The 19,051-nt window shown below is 43.4% G+C and overlaps 1 protein-coding gene across 2 annotated transcripts; it reads left to right on the top strand.

The window, feature by feature from the left end:
- Positions 1-786: 786 nt before the first annotated feature.
- On the top strand, positions 787-16,998 carry elac2 (elaC ribonuclease Z 2). 2 transcript variants are annotated; one of them, XM_055152930.1, is made up of 25 exons: positions 787-854; positions 1,676-1,964; positions 2,942-2,992; positions 3,062-3,132; positions 3,706-3,770; positions 3,979-4,036; positions 4,119-4,187; positions 5,359-5,412; positions 5,591-5,652; positions 6,591-6,649; positions 6,888-6,960; positions 7,182-7,294; positions 7,485-7,580; positions 8,553-8,691; positions 8,799-8,884; positions 9,436-9,554; positions 9,950-10,043; positions 10,361-10,499; positions 10,568-10,606; positions 12,098-12,207; positions 12,333-12,432; positions 13,633-13,753; positions 13,916-13,994; positions 14,148-14,292; positions 16,252-16,998. In XM_055152930.1, the coding sequence occupies exons 2-25, from the start codon at positions 1,741-1,743 to the stop codon at positions 16,501-16,503; spliced, it is 2,418 nt and encodes an 805-aa protein (XP_055008905.1). In that variant the 5' UTR covers positions 787-854; positions 1,676-1,740; the 3' UTR covers positions 16,504-16,998. The 2 variants fall into 2 exon arrangements, with proteins under 2 accessions (XP_055008905.1, XP_020777342.2); XM_020921683.2 differs by lacking the exon at positions 787-854 and having other exon boundaries at positions 1,490-1,964.
- The last annotated feature ends 2,053 nt before the right edge of the window (positions 16,999-19,051 follow it).

Consider the following 19,051-nt stretch of genomic DNA (forward strand, 5'->3'; position numbering starts at 1 on the left):
AAGGCTTTCTATTCTATTCTACTTCCTGATAGAAAGCTCGGCAGCGGCGGACTGATATCACCTAGCACCTACTTTACCGGCTCTGTAATAGTCTGTTTACCTGCAGTTGCCATAGCGACACATAGAGCACAGGAAGAAGCCTGTTCCAGATATGGCCACGTTCACATCATCACAACTAACCAGAGCAGAGTAATATCACGCTGCTGCTGAGAAAATAGTCCCTCAACGTGCGATGATTCATGTGATACAAAGTTAATTTTACCAACACAAACATTTACATGGACAGTCTGGTGTAGTGTTGACAGTCTGTGGTGGTGTTTTTAGTGGCATCATAACTATGGCCATTGACATGCACTAGTCTAGCACCAGTGACCTCTGCAAATACAAGGACTGGGTGGAATATTTCAAAAAGTGTCTCCACACGTGTCCAACACTCTGGCTCACTAGGAAATGAGGCACTATGTGTACATTTCAAACTGTCCCTTTAATTTAGTTTTAAGTGTTTGTATATATTGTTTGTTTTCATCAGATGTGATAAAGTAGCCAATATATGTATATGAGTGGAAATATAAAGTCATGGTCCGAGAAATTACTCAAGTAACTGTCAGGACGCAATATCTGATTTATAATTGAAAGGAACTATTAAACTGTTAAATAAAGTACACAATGTGGTGTTTTCAAATAAAATAAGACAAACTAAATCAGATGTGAAGGAGCGCTACAGGAAACACAAATGTTCAGATCATTTCACATTGTCATATAAAACTTGCATCACTTTAGACTCACAGTGGGAAGAGGAAGCACAACTTTTACTCAAGTAACGGTACTGCTACTTCAATACAAATATTAAAGAAGTAAGTAAAAGAATGCTGCATGAAAATGACTATGAAGAAGTATTTAAGCTGTATTTTTAAGCTAGAGTAATTTGACTTAAGTATAATTTTGATCAACTCCCCCCCCCCCAAAAACCAGGTCTAAACCAGATCTAAACCAGGTCTATATCAGGACTAAACCAGGTCTATATCAGGACTAAACCAGGTCTAAATTAGAACTAAACCAGGTCTAAAACAGGACTAAACCATGCTGTGCAGACCGTGTCTCCTCGTCTTCTATCAATAATATTTTTTATATGGTCAAGTAAAGACTCAGCCTTTTCTTGTCTTTTAGCAGATAAAACTTCTTATGTTACGATATCCTCATCTTTGCTTCTCTACAGTAAATCAAGTAATCCAAAGTACTCAGATTATGTTACTCACTTTAAGTAATTTAATGGATTCCGTTACAAACTACATTCTGGAGTATGTAATCTGTAATCTGTAGGGGAATACATTTTAAAAGTCACCTTCCCAACACTGTTTATAATGAAGATTTGGATAAAATAAGAAGTGTTGACAGCTAGGTCCTATCCCCGCTCTGATTGGCTCATCGTAGACACAACATCCAATCAGCGTTGAGAAATTACAACGTCATCATTTAATGCCGGAAGAGCGCTCCATGTGACAAAACAACCTCGAAACCCACCGCAGGCTCCAAATCCAGCTGTAAATGTGCCTTTTATGACCCGAAATGGTTTAAATTCGTGCTTTAGCGTGACATTATCGTACACCGAGCGTCGTGTGTAGTATGAACCCGGCTTACAGCACGTTTAAGTCCGTTACTTTACTGTTTTCCAAAGGTAGATCCCGTTTCCCTGCGGCTCCTGCGGCTCTTCCCTCACGCGTTTTCCAGCTGATCCGCAAAATGGCGACTCAGAACGGCTCTAATGTGAACCAAAACAGCGGTAACATGGAGGGGAGACAGCAGAAGAAGGCGAAGCTGAAGGAGCCGCTGCGGAGAACCAAGACGAAGGAGAACCGTCAGAAGCGCGGGGACGTGCACGGGCCCGCCACCGTGTACGTGCAGGTGGTGGGCGCCGGGAGCAGGGACAACCCCGCCTCCCTCTACGTCTTCTCCGAGTTCAACAGGTGAGGACGGGTTTAAAGTCTAATGTTACATGAAGGTGTAAAGTAAAGGGAAGAGGAGGAAGAGGAGAAGGTCTGTGGAAGAGAGGAGGAAGAAGAAGAGAGAGTTAGAGGATTAAGAAAAGAGGGGCAGAGGATGAAGAGGTGGGAGTCAGGATGAAGAGGAGAAGGTCAGAGGATGAAGAGGAGAGCGTCTGGAGTAGAAGAGGAGAGAGTCAGGATGAAGAGGAGAAGGTCAGAGGATGAAGAGGAGAGCGTCTGGAGTAGAAGAGGAGAGAGTCAGGATGAAGAGGAGAAGGTCAGAGGATGAAGAGGAGAGCGTCAGGATGGAGAGGAGAGCGTCAGAGGAGGAGAGGATGAAGAAAAGTGGAGCAGAGGATAAAGAGGAGAGCGTCTGGAGTAGAAGAGGAGAGAGTCAGGATGGAGAGGAGAGAGTCAGGATGAAGAGGAGAGAGTCAGGATGAAGAGGAGAGAGTCAGGATGAAGAGGAGAGAGTCAGGATGAAGAGGAGAAGGTCAGAGGATGAAGAGGAGAGCGTCAGAGGATGAAGAGGAGAGCGTCAGAGGAGGAGAGGATGAAGAAAAGTGGAGCAGAGGATAAAGAGGAGAGCGTCTGGAGTGGAGGAGGAGAAGGAGAGGGTCTGTGGAGGAGAGGATGAAGAGGAGAGAGTCAGGATGAAGAGGAGAGGGTCAGAGGAGGAGAGGATGAAGAAAAGTGGAGCAGAGGATGAAGAGGAGAGAGTCAGGATGAAGAGGAGAGCGTCTGGAGTAGTGGAGGAGAAGGAGAGGGTCTGGAGCAGAGGAGAAAGAGGAGAGGGTCAGTGGTGGAGAGGATGAAGAGGGGAGAGTCAGAGGAACAGAGGATGAAGAGGAGAGGGCCTGTGCAGCAGATGGTGAAGAGGAGTTGGTCAGAAGATGAAGAGGAGGGTGTCAGTTGTTATTAAGTCGTGTTGTATTTCTCTTATGGACGTTGTGTTTCAGATATTTGTTTAACTGTGGAGAGGGCACGCAGCGGCTCATGCAGGAGCACAAGTGAGTCTTCTCTTTTGTTTCGGCGTCTTTTTAAAAGTGTCCCCGGTGTAACGAGAGCTTCTGTTTCAGATTAAAAGCTGCGCGTCTCGATAACATTTTCCTCACTCGTCTGAGCTGGGCCAATGTGGGAGGCCTCTCAGGTGAGACACGACTGCACCAACTCACTTCAGTCTGAAAACGTCCACTAGTCTCCTGAACTCCTCGGTTAATCTTAGCTTCAAACTATGAGCATGTTTTCATCATATAAAGAAATCATGTTTGGTTCTTTATTAAAGCCACAGTATGCAGCCAGTCATTATGCAAAAAATAAAATCCAAGTTGTTGTTTTTTTTTTCTCATTTTGGGTTAGTTCACTGAAATATTTCATACACCCATCCATAATGTGAGCAGGTCTGCATCTTGACCCACACCTGACCCTTATTTGGCCTGGAAGAGGGCGTCTACCTGCTTGTAGTGATGGCGAGATGAAGCCCCATGAAGCACTGAAGCGTTCCATCTGTTTGCTCGACTCTTGAGCCGATGCTTCAAGGTGCTTCATTTGCTCCACTGAGACATCAAGTGGGCAAAAAAATTTATAACAGGCAGAGTGAAAATAGAACAATCAACATGATCATCGTGGTTCTGATGGAAAGATTTATACAGTCTATTGCTTGTTTATACAAGCTGATCATTGAGCATCTGAAATCCTAAAGATGTGTGTTTGTGTGTGACAGGGATGATCCTGACTCTGAAGGACACTGGAGTCCCGGAGTGTGTTCTGTCTGGACCTCCACAACTGGTCAGAAAATCAACTATAAACTATAAAATATACTCATTTCTAACTAATATGAAACTACTATTACTGGGTTGGGGGTTAGACTCCTGATGTGTCTGGGTGGAGTTTGCATGTTCTCCCTGTGTCTCACTGTGGCAGCTTGTCTCTCAGTTGGAGGTTGTGAGTTGTATTGCTCAGTTGTACGTGTGTTTTGATCTTGTGCATTCTATAGGAAAACTATCTGTCTGCCATAAAGTCATTCTCTGGACCCCTGAACGACATCAGGCTTTGTGAGTACAACAGATTTTTGCTGCATCTGTAAAACGATTCTCCTCCACTTCACATCTGAATGTTTATGTTTTGTTTTTGCAGCGGTGCGTCCGTATACAGAGGAGACCCACACTGATGAGACCATGACAGTGACACAGGTGCCTATATTCGGTATGTACCTCACTCTCACCACCAGGGGGCCTTATTTTTTAGAAAACTGTATGTGGAATCCTGGCTCAAAAAAGTTTCCTGTTGTTTTGGCAACATTTCATCATTCACTAGGGATGTCCCGATCACATTTTTTGCCCCCGAATCCAAGTCCGAGTCCTTTGATTTTGAGTATCTGCCGATACCGAGTCCTGATCCGATACTTCTATAACAACATTATAAAATGAACTAAGAGCAAAGAATAAGATCCAGGATGTGAGAGGATCAGATTGTGTTGATTTCATGTGAAGTTTTTGGGCTGAACTTTGAAAAATCAAATGTCCAAAACTTAAATTTTATTAACTTTTCTAACCATGCACCATCATTGTTGAAAATCTTGACTTTTCACAGTCTGGTCTTGGAATGTAAACTTAATGAACTGAACAAAACAGGAACCAGACCAGAACCAGATCAGACCTGAGACTCGACTCTGCACAATCTACACTTTGTACATTTGATATTATATGGAAGCATGTGCTTTATATTTAAAACATTTAGGCTCGTCTATGATCCAAATAATACAAGATGTTACCAAATAAAAACGAGATGACAGGAGCCCCACAGCCTCTCCCCCGACCACCCCCACTCCCCCGCACCGCCATCACATCCACAAACCCACAGACACCCACAAACAGCAGAGTACACAACGCAATAGACCCTCTACGCCGCTGAACAGACCCTCACTGCCAAAAGTGCCAGCTCCGCAGCTCAACATGCGCACGTGCGACGACGCCATCGCCCGTGCAGGTGTGAACACGGGCCACAGAACCACAGGTAACAGCGCCCGAGCACGACACGCCCACCGCGAGTGTGTCTCTAGTTCAACAGACACTGGGACAGACAGTCGCGCTGACTGGACGTCCCTGAGCAAATCCTGCACCTCAGAAAAACTGTTGTGTCCTGTGTGTTATATACGTATATAATTTTTCCGATACCTGATCGACACATAATGTTCAAGTCCGCGGTCGCGTGATCGGCGCCGATTTCTGATCATGTGATCGGTTCGGGACAACCCTGCCGTTCACCACTGTTTTAAGTTGCTAACTGCCATACCAATGGTCCTAATCATTCATTAATCATGCATTATTCTTGGATACAGCATGGGTTTGTTTCTCTACTGGAAAATGTGTTTCAGCTCGAGCGAAGAGTCCCAAAAGCACCTCACCGAACTCCAGCAGCAACCGAGCAGGTACAGCACAACACACGACACATATTAGAAGACACATATTATACAACATTGGTTCGCCCCCTCCTCTTTCTCAGTCATTTCCGTCACCTCTACGGAAGGGGAGAAACGTGTGTGTGTCTGGGTGAGCACATGCACTGAGCCCAACTTCAAAAATCATAAATTGTTCCTCTTTTTTCAGGAGATGATGGAAACTCCAAATTCAGCAGAGACCCCTCACTGGTCGTGGCCTTTATCTGTAAGGTGAGCACATGTACTATTTATTCCCTGGTCCCCGAAGGGTTGACCAGGTTTTGTATTCACCCTGTGTGTCTGTGTGTGTCTGTCCACCCATGATAATTCCACCATTTATGGACCGATTGTCACCAAATTTGGTACGTGGGTCAATCCCTCGTGCCCGATGCTGCAACAAAAAGTTTGGTGACGATCCGAGGTCAATTGAAAGGTCACACCATTATAAAGGACCAATTTCTGACCAATCTATGGGCTAAAATATTCACCCAATCATCACACAAGTTGGCACACACATAACCGGGGCACACTGGATGTTACAGGTTGAAACTGGTCAAGGTCACTTGAAGGTCAAGGTAAACAAGATCAAATATGTGTTTTTAGTCATAACTCCACGAAGGATGGAGCTCGAGCAACGGGAGTGTCTCAAAATCTCAGAAAAAATATTATCTATTCATAATTCTATGTATTTGTATCATACAATCTTAACAGTTTTCCAGATAATCGCTAATTATAACAGTTCCTTTCTCTTTCAGTGTTGCTGTTAAAATTCTAATTGGAACGAAAATAATTTCCATTTCTTGTTTTTCTGGTGACACACCACTCACTGATCTACAGTCACACAACTAACATACACACAACTCATGAAAAATGACATTTTACACACTCGTAAACACAGACTTTCTCATGTGTGACCAACATCACACAAATGTTCATGGGTCTGTACAGATACACACATTACATTGTGGATATAATGATCATGTAATATGGACTGACTCCTCATAAACTGTTTCTGTGCTGATGAACTGACCCACCGACGCCTCATGGGGACCAGGATGATGTCTCTGATTGTTCTTGTTAACTTAGAATCTGTGGATTTGATTAATTGTCAGAAGAACTACATTCATAATATTACATTTTTAACGGGTTCATTATTGTCTCTTTTTCAGCTTCATCCAAAAAAGGGGAATTTTCTGGTCTCTGAAGCCAAAGAGCTGGGCCTGCCTGTGTGAGTCCAACAGATCACTCCTACTGGAGTTATTCTTTAAGCTTACTTTATTTGGGCATTTTTTACCTTTTACACATTAAGCGTTTGACTGGTCATGTACATTATTATTGCATGTGAAGAGCCCAAAAGTGTAGGCTGAAGCAGTAACTTCTGTGAGCCTCCATATAAACGACTTGTGAATGACTTTGTGATCTTGTTTGTAGAGGTCTAAACTACAGGTGTAATATTTGTGTTTCAGAGGCACGGCAGCGATCGGGCCCCTGATCAAGGCGCTGAAGGAGGGTCGCAGTGTGGAGTTTGAGGGGAGAGAGGTAAGAATGACCCACAAACCTGAAAAGAGTTTAGAATATTTATCTTGTGGAGGACGTGAGAAAAGTCAATATATTAAAACGGACTCAGTTAATAAATCTGAAGTACAGAAGACGCATTATGGTGCTAACAATCCAAGCAGAGAGAGAGCGACTGATCTGACATTGGCATTTAAAGGCCAGTCATAATACAAATGCTTTAAACTCTGTCTCTGTCTCTGTAGATCCGTCCGGAGCAGGTGTGTACGCCCACAGACCCAGGTCCAGTGTTCCTGGTTTTGGAGTGTCCCTCAGAGGAGTTCATCCCAGCGCTGTGCTCCAACCCACGACTGCACAGGTCAGTCAGATGACCCCTGTCACATGACTCCTGTCACATGGCCCCTGTCACAATGCCCCTGTAAACACCACACCAAAAATCGGATCATAACTGATTTCTGGAGTTATCAGCTCATTCAGATGTCATATAACAGTTCCATCTGAGGTGAGTGATGTGATTTCTCATCATGTCGTCTTCATGTGTGTTTCAGACATGTGTCGGGGACAGAGGACCCGGCCGCTCTCGTGGTTCACATTTGCCCAGAGTCTGTTCTGAGCTCAGAGCGGTACCAGCACTGGATGGAGAGGTCTGTGCACACAACACTGAAAAACATGTTTACAGTTATTCTGTTAAACAGCCTTTTCTGAGCTGTTCCAATTTCAGAATGTTCATCCAAAACATACCTGAAGAGTTGTTTTGTTTGATTTCATTTCATCCTGGTCTAGAATTTAACAGCCACATCAAATCAATAACATCTGCAGCCTTTTACCATCTAAAAAACAGAGCAAAAATCAAAGGTTTACTGTCTAAATCAGACTTGGAGAAACTTATCCATGTGTTTGTCTCCAGTAGGTTAGATACTGTAATGTTCTGCTCACTGGTCTCTCCAAACGAGCTGTGAGACGCTGCAGAACATCCAGAACATCCAGAACGCTGCAGCTCGGGTCCTTACTCAAACTAGGAAGTACGAGCACATAAGTTGTGTGCTCAGGTCTCTGCACTGGCTCCTGTGGCTCAGAGACTTTAAAGCAGCTCTGCTTGTACAAGTGTCTCCATGGTCGACATGTTAGTGTCATATGAACCATCTCGCACTCTGAGGAGCTCAGGGACCGACCTCCTGCTGGTGCCCAGAGTCACGACTAAACAAGGGGAGTCAGAGTTTTAGGTTCATGCAGCTAAAACCTGGAACAGTCTGAACATGTGAGACAGACTCTTCTGTGACGCTGTTTAAATCCAGGCTCAAAACATTTCAGTTTGACTGTGCAAATAACTGAAAGGTTTTCATTCCTCACTCTTCTCTCCTATTTATGTCTCTCTTTTTTAATTTTAATCTTCATGATTATTTATGTTTTGATTTGTTTTTATTATGATTTTAATGTATTTCTTATTCTGTAAAGCACTTTGAATTACTTTGTGTACGAATTGTGCTGTACAAATAAACTTGCCTTGCCTTGCCAGAATCTTTCACAGACCAGCAATAAACTTCTCTATTTTGCATTCATTCCAAATTAACCTCCGCGGTGATGGATCATTTTAATGCCATAATGTCTCTCTGCAGTTTTCCTTCATCGACGGAGCACCTGATCCTGAATGAAAACACGTGCACAGTTCATAACGTACGAAGCCACAAGCTGCAGACTCAGCTCCACATGATCCACCCAGAGGTGTTCCCCAAACTGCAGGGGGTCACGGCCAAGGTCAGCGCACCAGAGAGAGAGAGGCAGAACATCAGTGCACTGCCCTAAAATCCCTTTAATTTAATCACTCACTCGTTTATAACCCTCTTCCTTCTGTTTGTTTCCAGGAGCCTCAGGCTGCGTTGCACATCCCAAACGTCAGAGCCGAGTGTTTGCTCAAGTATCAGCTCCGACCGAGCTCAGGCTGGAACAGGTCAGTGTCAAGTATTTATACTTGTTTAATGTAGTTTTAGTTTTTTCTCCTAAATCAGTTTATTTGCAATTTGCCAACAGGAAACAACTTACTTCGTTAGCGTTACATAATTCTCTGTTTCAGCAACTAGTGTTTATTTGCATACGTTTCGTGTTTCATAACTTTTGTGAATGTATAAACAGTCGTTGTTGCAAGTGTGTTTCTCAGGGTGCTCTCATGGATGCTCTGATTTTGGGAAGTGTTTTATTTTGTAGTGTCAGTGGATGATGTCATTAGTGACGACACTTTCCTTTTCATGCACATCTCCCTCTGTGCTGTTCAAATGTTCCCTACACACCCATGTCCACACGTCCATCCACACCCAAAATCATCTCTAACTGCTCCAATATCTACAATAATTGGTGTTCTATTGGCTCTCTCAGATACTTTGTGATGAGCACACACCAGTGTCCCACTCTATCATAGACTGTGAGTCCGGCGGGGCGGCATGTTCAGTTCTTACTTTGCAAAAAACACAATAAAGGACAAATATGATGCTGTGTTTCCTGTAGAGATGCGATTCCGGTGTGTGACGAGGAGCAGTTTGTGCGAGAGGCGTCTGAGGTCCCTCTGTTTGTGGAGGAGGTGGAGAAGAGCAGGAGGCTGTGGAAACAGCAGTCGGAGGTCACAGGTCAGACACATTACAGTTTAGTATTACAGTATAGTACAGTACACAGTAAAGGCTGGTTTACAACAGTCTGGTGACAAATCAACGCAGATGAACAGCACAGCTCCCTGGACTCGTCAGACAATCAAAGTGTTTGCTGTGTTGTGTTTGTGCACCTCAACCTAAAAGTTGCTAAGCGTCAAATTTCTATCAAACAGAAGAGCTGTGATTGGTTCATCCCCAGACTATACAGACGCCAGATTAAAAACAACTCAGAGCAGCTAAATGTCAGGATGTCCACTCAGCTGAGCGGGGCCTGACGCAGGACTATAAACCAGCCTTATTCATATAATATTAGTATAGTACAGTACAGTTACACCATATCTCAGATCATACTGTAGTACGTTTATGTGTTTCAGATGCAGCGCTGTATCCAGAGGTGGTGTTTTTAGGCACAGGTTCAGCTCTGCCCATGAAAACCAGGAACGTCAGCGGCACTTTACTCAACATCAGGTCTGAATTACACTGTTCCACGGTTTCCATGGTCTGAAAAAGTCTGACATTTCACGTGGGAAATGCAAATTAAGTGTAAATTAAATAAAGAAGGTGTGTGTTTGTGACGAAGATATTCAGTTTATTACAAAGACCTGTCGCATAAGAAGCACAGAGCAGCAGCAGTGGTGTTTCAGAGCGTGTGTTTAATTATTGGGTTATCTGATTCTAATTACCACATTTTCACTGGCCATGTAAATTTGGATATATAATGTAAATATACGAATTAGATCTAATTTCCCTGTTTTATGCTGTTCTTTTCTGACTTCCTGTTTCAGCCCATCCCAGTCCCTGCTGTTGGACTGTGGAGAGGGGACGTTTGGTCAGCTGTGCCGTCACTATGGAGACCAGGTGGACGAGGCGCTGTGTAAGATCGGCTCTGTGTTTATATCGCACATGCACGCCGACCACCACACGGTAAAAACAGGACAGAATACAGCTGAAGTCCTGATTGTGTAAGAGTCTGAGCAGAGTTTGTGTTTTAGGGGCTGCTCAAACTCCTGTACCAAAGGGAGAGAGCTCTGGTGAGGACTGCACTGTTTTCATACGCACCTTTTACCACACTATTTTATGATCCATGTTCTAATGTCGTTTCCTCATCACACGCAGACCTGGAGCTGTGTTTTGTTTCATTCACACGATTCACACACAAACCCTGCACATTTAGCCTGAGTTCTTCTCTCAAAAGACTCTGATGTCACTTGGTATCACAAGAAGTGCTCCACTGTGTTTTACATTTCCACACATCTTCACTTGAATCATTTGGATAATTTCAGCCCTAGAACTGCAAATCTCTACTGAACTAAAGGTAAAAGGAGCTGTTCACTCGAAAACTACTACTACATGACATCACCAGGTGGAATAGAACATTTCTGGGAGCTTTGGGGATACAGACAGGCTAATAATAAAGAGTTAAACGTGTGTGAATGAAACAAAACACAACTCCAGATCTGATTTTCAGGAGGGAACAAGTTTAGAACATGATTTAAAGCTCACAAGAGTCAATTTTTGCGTAAAATTTAAAGGTGCGCTAACTTTTTTGGTTGGGGGTCCATCACCTGCTTGTTTCTATGGATTATTATTGCTCTGTCTGGAATGTTCCACAGTGTGACATTCAGTGTTGGGAAGGTGACTTTTAAAATGTATTCCCCTACAGATTACAGATTACATACCTCAAAATGTAGTTTGTAACGTAATCCATTAAATTACTTAAAGTGAGTAATGTAATCTGAATACTTTGGATTACTTGATTTGCTGTAGAGAAGCAAAGACGAGGGTATTGTAACATAAGATGTTTTGTCTGTTAAAAGAAAATAAAAAGCCCAGACTTTCCTTAACCGTATTAAAAATATTATTGATAGAAGACGAGGAGACAGGTCCGCCCAGCATGGTTTAGTCCTGTTAAATCCTGTTATAGTCCTGGTTTAGTCCTGGTTTAGTCGTGGCTTTAGACCTGGTTTAGACCTGGTTGAGATCTAGTTTAGACCTGGTTTAGACCTGGTTTAGTTTCCGGCAATGAGTGGAATTACCCGGAGAAAAAAAAAAAGAAAAAAGGATAGAGCCCAAAATGTGAAAACAGGAAAATCCCGCCGTGTAATCCATTTATTTCAACAAAGTAATTGTAATCCAATTACCACGCACTGAAACAGTAACACTCATAATTTGTACTCTGATTACATAACTCCGGTACATGTAATCTGTTACTCCCCAACACTGGTGACATTAAACCTTACCCTACCTTACGTTTATTCAATTACAGGTGGTTTTAGAGGTCAAAAATACCTAGAAAAACAAACATTCTGACTGAAAATGACCTGTTACTTGGTCTGGTTTAGTCTCCATGAAATAGAAAAGTTTAGTGCCATTAGGGGTGGAACTTTCCAGACCAGTCAATAACATCTCCATGGAGAAAAGCATTAGACGGAGCCTCCACCACAGAAGTTACACAATGCACCTTTAAATTGAGACTATTCCTCCCTAAATATGATATAAATCCATGTTTCTGTTTGATGTAGTCTTCTGTGGGTAAAGAGTTCAGTCCAGTGTTTCTGATGGGGCCCGGTCAGCTCATGTCGTGGCTGAACCAGTACCACGAGGCCTGTGAGGACATCCTGAAGCATGTCAGGTCAGTGAAAGAGGCTCGGGTGGAAAAAGGTTCAAATATTACAGTTTTTTTAAGGTAAACAGTGTGTCTCTGTATTAAAAAGTGCCATGTGTGATTATGTGAAATGAACTCTGATGTTTTTGCAGCTTCATCCCAAACAGGAGCCTCTGTGCAGACGCGGACGGGACCAAACCCAGGACCCAGAACCTCATCCAGGCCCTGCTCAAGAAGAACAGTCTGGACAAGGTCTGTGCATGTTGGCAATCTTTACTCACTTATTTTACTCATCACCTCCATCGATACACGCCCACTGCTCTGTATGCACTTCAGTCTCTAAAGTTATTTTCTTAAACAATGATACATGTAGGGTTCAGCAGCATTGGACTGAGGATCGAGTAACTGCGCAGATTTTTACAGAATCAACAACCAAAGCACCAAACTCATACTTGTATATTTTATTCTGAATGTTATGAGAATTTTCTAAAGGAGATGTCACGTGATACAAATGAGCAGCTGTGGTTGGATCATCTAAAACTGGGGCATCAAACTCACTCAAACTCAACTCAAATTCACAGAGACCAAAATTAAAAACTCAGACTAAGTTGTGGGCCAAACTAAATATTTAATGAAAAATTTCAACATCTGCATGTTTTCTCTTCTTTCAAGATATGTAATGTAAAATCTTTTCTTATTAAAATGAATGTTTATAATTATAATAGTTTTGCTTAAACATTGAATCCAGAACAAGCATGATCTAAAATAACACAATTTTAAATCAATAATGTCTCCATAGTCTGTGTGTGTGCGGCAAGCAGCTCTAATACAGATTTGATATGATCTGGCAGGTCAAATATAATTACATCGTGGGCCAAATTTGGCCCCTGGGCCTGAGTTTGACATGTCTGATCTAAAATGTGGTTTTTTTCCACACACTAGGGTCTGGTCTCAGTCTGAATCTGTCTGAATTCAAACAGAATATACAAGGTACTGGCTGGTCAGGCAGTGTCATTTGGTACAAATAAAAAAAAAAAATCCGCTACTCACTAGTGCGATGAGCAGCTCTCCACAGGAGGGGCCCACAGGAGGGGCCCACAGGAGGGCCCACAGGGGCCCACAGGGGCCCACAGGAGGGGCCACAGGAGGGGCCCACAGGAGGGGCCCACAGGAGGGGCCCACAGGAGGGGCCCACAGGAGGGGCCCAGAGCTTGTGGCGCTTTGTCGTCATGACGTTTACAGTGATGCTGGCTCCCACTGGACACCACAGTTTTGTAACACAGAAGTCAGCGCACTCTTATTAAGTTTCTTTAGCTCAATATTGAAACATTTTTATTTACCTTATTTTTTTGGCATTATTTGTGCGATGATGAACCTCCAGTTAAAGTTATTTTTGCCTTTATGAGATGCTCACTCAGTCCTTGTCCTTGTCTTTGTTTGTGTTTGTTCCAGTTTGAGACGTGCCTGGTGCGTCACTGTAAAAACGCCTTCGCCTGCTCGCTCTCCCACAGATCTGGCTGGAAACTCTCCTTCTCCGGGGACACGATGCCCTGTGACGCTCTGGTCAACATTGGTCAGTAACAGTCTGAACACTCTGCTCTGTAACGTCCCCTACTGCTTAGACTAAAGTGCTAATAAATATTCCAGCTAAATCCTGTCATTTTCTGGATGTGGCACGGTACCTGCATGATTCCATGGAAATAAAAAGTTAAAACGACGATGTTTGTGTTTTCAGGACGAGACTCGACGCTGCTGATCCACGAGGCAACACTAGAGGACGCTCTGGAGGAGGAGGCTGTGGAGAAGCGACACAGGTCAGACTCGTAACTACAGCGCTGTGTCTGAATGTCCACATTAACCTCTCAACCCTCGCTCACTGTTTATCCAAGAAGTGTCCTTAATCACAGTCTCCTTCAGGTCGAGTCAGCGCTAAACCCACTGACATCAGCTCTTCTTTTCCTCCTCAGCACCACGTCTCAGGCCATCGCAGTCGGGATGAAAATGAACTCCGAGTTTATAATCCTGAATCACTTCAGCCAAAGATACGCCAAGATCCCCCTGTTCAGCCCAGACTTCACGGAGAGAGTGGGCATCTCCTTCGACCACATGAGGGTGAGGGCACAGGGGGCAGAGGGGCAGGAGGGGGCAGAGGAGCAGGAGGGGACAGAGGGGCAGGAGGGACACAGGGCTGCTAACGGATCATTCATATTATGCCATTTAACCCACTGTACTGTATAGTATAATGTTAATATGAATATAAATGTTCATATTTTGACCTGCTGTGTAGCTGTAGCTGTTGTTCTAATTCTGGCGCATTTACAGTATTTTCCGGGCTATAGAGGCTTTGCACCGTCACGTGACCCCTATAGCAACGGTACCTATGCCGCCATGACACCGGGCACACTTTGTCATTGACTTCAGCAGCATCGGAGAAACATGGGCAGGTTTTGTTGTGTATTTGGTTGTTCTAGACGCTCTGAAAAGGATAAAACGATTCGTTTCTTCACTGTTCCTCTGGAAATGACTCATCAGGATCAAACAAGGGAATTATTGAAAAAAAGACGCGGATTATAGCAGCAAAATTAAACTGCAAAGAGATTTCCAATGGTACCATCAAGACACACTGACGTCTCTTTCATCAAGGTATTTGTTATTTAAGTAGTTTCATAGTTTATTTAATGAAAGAAGCACATTTACTGAACTAAAATGTCATTAATTTATCCAGGAAAACCCGCACTAGTTTACGATTCAATGAACCCACACTGAGCTCCTGTGATCAACATGGAGCACGAGTCGAAGAGTCTGTGAGCCGAACCTCGAAAGAATCGGCCATGAAAAGATCCTCGCGAACGTTAGAAAGATCCGCTCGCAAAAAGTGATTAATTCTGGAAGACATAGTTGTGGTTAAGCAAGACAATGAAGAAAACATGGGTCCTACGACGAGTGACATGTTTATATGTGCTGGAAGATCCAGTTTCTACTGCCACTCACACTGTAAATGTTTTCTTTTTACATTTTAGTTCAGTAAATGTGCTTCTCTCATTAAATAAACTATGAAACAATTTAAATAGCAAATACCTTGATGAAAGTGACGTGAGTGTGTCTTGATGGGACCATTGGAAATCTCTTCGCGGTTTTCTCCACACGTTCCTTTAAACGGACGTCACTGCCGCTGTCCCACAAAACACCACGGCCAAAAACCTCGTCCTTCTCCTTCTCAATCTCCTCCTTAAAACAAGTAAGTTGTTCATGTTCTGGCTCCGGTACGAGAGGAACTTTAAAATCTCCAGGTGCTCAATGCTGCGTCCATGTTTGGACAACTTCTGTAAACACAGAGCACGCTCGCTGCGGTTGACGTCACCCGTGTCTCCAGTGCACATGCGGGACACTTTCAGGCCGTTTACTGTTCACACTGGAGTCACATACAAGTCATATTTAATTAGAAATGTGAACGACCTCACAAAAACATTGGATTTCACAAAAAAATCGGAATTGAGCGTTAAGCCCTGCAGTCTGAACGTAGCCTAAATGACACGACTCACTTACTCCATGAGGCTCCTGAATATGATGGCTGCAATGCTCCGACAATGCATCAATCAGTGCGGCTTTGTAACCTTCCCGAAGTCTACTATACTAACACATTTTGATAGATTTTTGAGCGACGTGTACCACATAAAACTGGATCGAGGTCAGTAAGTGCAACCAAAATGAATATATTAGGCGCACCGGATTATAAGGAGCACTGTCGATTTTTGAGAAAATTTTAAAACTGTAGCGTGTCTTATAGTCCAAAAAATACGGTAATTAGTGAAAGGGGCTGTGGTGCAGGTCGTGAAGATGCATAAGTGAACTGACAATGTTTGAATTGAAAGCTGCGAAGTTGTGGGCTTTTGCCATTTATTTGCAAGTGTCTGTGTCTAAAACACATTCATCCTTTCCTGTAATTAAGCTGAGAAAACTACACAGACCATTTCTGACATCATGTGATCATTATGTACTAATAACTGTGGCTCACTTTTGACCTTAATAATCTAAATGTTTAACGTTTGTGTCTCGTTTGTGTTTCTTCAGGTGAGTTTCAGAGACCTCAAACTCCTGCCCGTCCTCACCCCGGCTCTGAAGGCTCTGTTTGCGGAAGACCTGAGTGAGATGGAGGAGGAGAGAGAACGACGAGAGCTGAGGAACCCAAAAGTATCCGCCTCACCCCAAACGTCTGCCTCACCCCAGAGGGACGCCCTGCAGAGTCCAGCGCTGCAGACAGGGGGTGCTAAACGAGAGGCAGAGACTCTCACCACAGACAGCAAGAGGCTAAAGACCAGCTGAACACTCAACAGTTAGAAGAGATGTTTTAGTTTTATTTAAATGAATTATTATTTTTGAATGCAGTGAAGTAGTGTACAGTTAAAATTCACTTACAACATTAAAGGCGTACTGTGTAACTTTTTTTCACCTGTTTGTCTCCATGGTGATTGTGCAGTTTCGCCCGGAATGTTTCACAGTATGGCATTACACTTATTATCATTACAGTGTTTTGAATACATCCTAGGAGGAAGAACTTTGGACCACAGTTTTTAAGACAGTAAAAATCACATTCTATACAGTACAGTGGAACATTCCAGGCAAAGCAATAACATCTCCAGAGCGACAGAACCTCATTGGGGAAAGTTACAGAGTGCCCCTTTAAATGATCAAATGTACAGTTATATTGTGTTTTATGATTTGAGCAAAATGAACCTTGAGATGTGCAGTGATGAAGTCATGTTGTTAGTGGCTCATAGATTCAAATGCACTGGTTTAATAAAGTCAATTATACTTTCACCTAAACGGCTCACAGCAGATTACATAACAGATATAACACATTTTATATCATTTTTTCAAACTAAAAAAATACAAAATTACACAATGAATCAGAATTTGTATTTTCTAGAGATTGGCTGATATGGGTCATTTCATGTTCCACAATGTGGCATTATGCAAATCTGTTTTTACCATCAACAGACACCTGCACACTTACTACAACTACAACCATGAATTAAAGCCGCAAGCAGCGTCGAATGGCCCTCGCCCAGCCCACGCCACGCCCGCAATCACAGCGCATCGCAAACGGCGCACCCCTCAAACGCCGTGCCTGCAAACACCATGCCTGCAAACGCCGTGCCAGCAAACGTCGCACTCGCAAATGGAAAAATTACATAGTGCGCCTTTCAATGTTCTTTGTGCCCCCCGCTGGCCAACCATGAAAAATGCCCATGTCATTAATATATGTTTTTGCATCTAGTCATTAATGGAAATGAATTCCCAAATTTGATACAAATCTGACAATGTTGACGTTTCATGTGTACGGTAGGGGGCGCTATAGTGTTCACTTTTCATATGTTTTATAGTGTATTATATTCAGACTGAGATAATGCATTAGTGATTAGTTTTGTTTGTCTTCACATGTTGAATGTTTGTACCGAATTTCGTGGCTCTATGACAAAGTTGACCGGAAAGTCTCCCATAGGCGCAAAATTTTTGACTTTTCGAGGTGGCGCTGTGTCGCCATTTTTTTTATGCCCGTGCACGAAACCTATATTTCATCGAATTTTTCGCCACTTCTGAATATTGTGCCAAGTTTGGTGAGTTTTTCAAACTCAAAGAGCAGAGCAGCACATATAGCTCTCGTTTCATTACTGTGTCATTCACACATCTCCTGCCATGGGTAGCAGGCGTCTTGGGGGCTCATGTTGTTGCATTTCTGTCTTAGTGGATAGACTCCCTGAAAATGCTAAACCCTGGCCTAGACAAGATCTGGTCCAAACTAAATCAGGAAAGACCTACTGGTCTGGTGGTCTGACCGGGAACAATGGAAAACTATTTTCAGTCTGAGAAAAGACCTTGGGTCTGAGTGAAAAAAGGGGCGTGTCCAGGTGGGGCTGTAAGGCTACAAAGGAACAAAACATGACCCACTCAATGTGTGTCATTCTGTGGATGATCACACGTCCCACACAATAACACAGTCACAGTGGTTCAGGGAGCACATGGTTTGTTGCATCACACATAATTTGGGCAGTTTGACTGAATTGAATGCAATCAGCAAAAAAAACTGCTTTAAAGGGACACACATCACACACACACATCACACACACACACACACACACATCACACACACACATCACACACACACACACACACACACACACACACACATCACACACACACACATCACACACACACACACATCACACACACATCACACACACATCACACACATCACACACACACACACACATCACACATCACACACACACACACACACACATCACACACACATCACACACACACATCACACACATCACACACACATCACACACACATCACACACACACACACATCACACACACACACACATCACACACACATCACACACATCACACACACACACACACACATCACACACACACACACACACATCACACACACATCACACATCACACACACACACACACATCACACACACACATCACACACACATCACACACACACACACACACACACACACACATCACACACACATCACACACACATCACACACACACACATCACACACACTCACACACACACACACACACACACACACATCACACACACACACACACACACACATCACACACACACATCACACACACACACACATCACACACACACACACACACATCACACACACACACATCACACACACACACATCACACACACACACACATCACACACACACACACATCACACACACACATCACACACACACACATCACACACACATCACACACACACACACACATCACACACACATCACACACACACATCACACACACACATCACACACACACACAC

This window comes from Boleophthalmus pectinirostris, unplaced genomic scaffold (genome assembly GCF_026225935.1).
Source record: "Boleophthalmus pectinirostris isolate CB_2022bp ecotype Guang Dong unplaced genomic scaffold, ASM2622593v1 HiC_scaffold_17, whole genome shotgun sequence".
Classification (NCBI taxonomy): domain Eukaryota; kingdom Metazoa; phylum Chordata; class Actinopteri; order Gobiiformes; family Gobiidae; genus Boleophthalmus; species Boleophthalmus pectinirostris.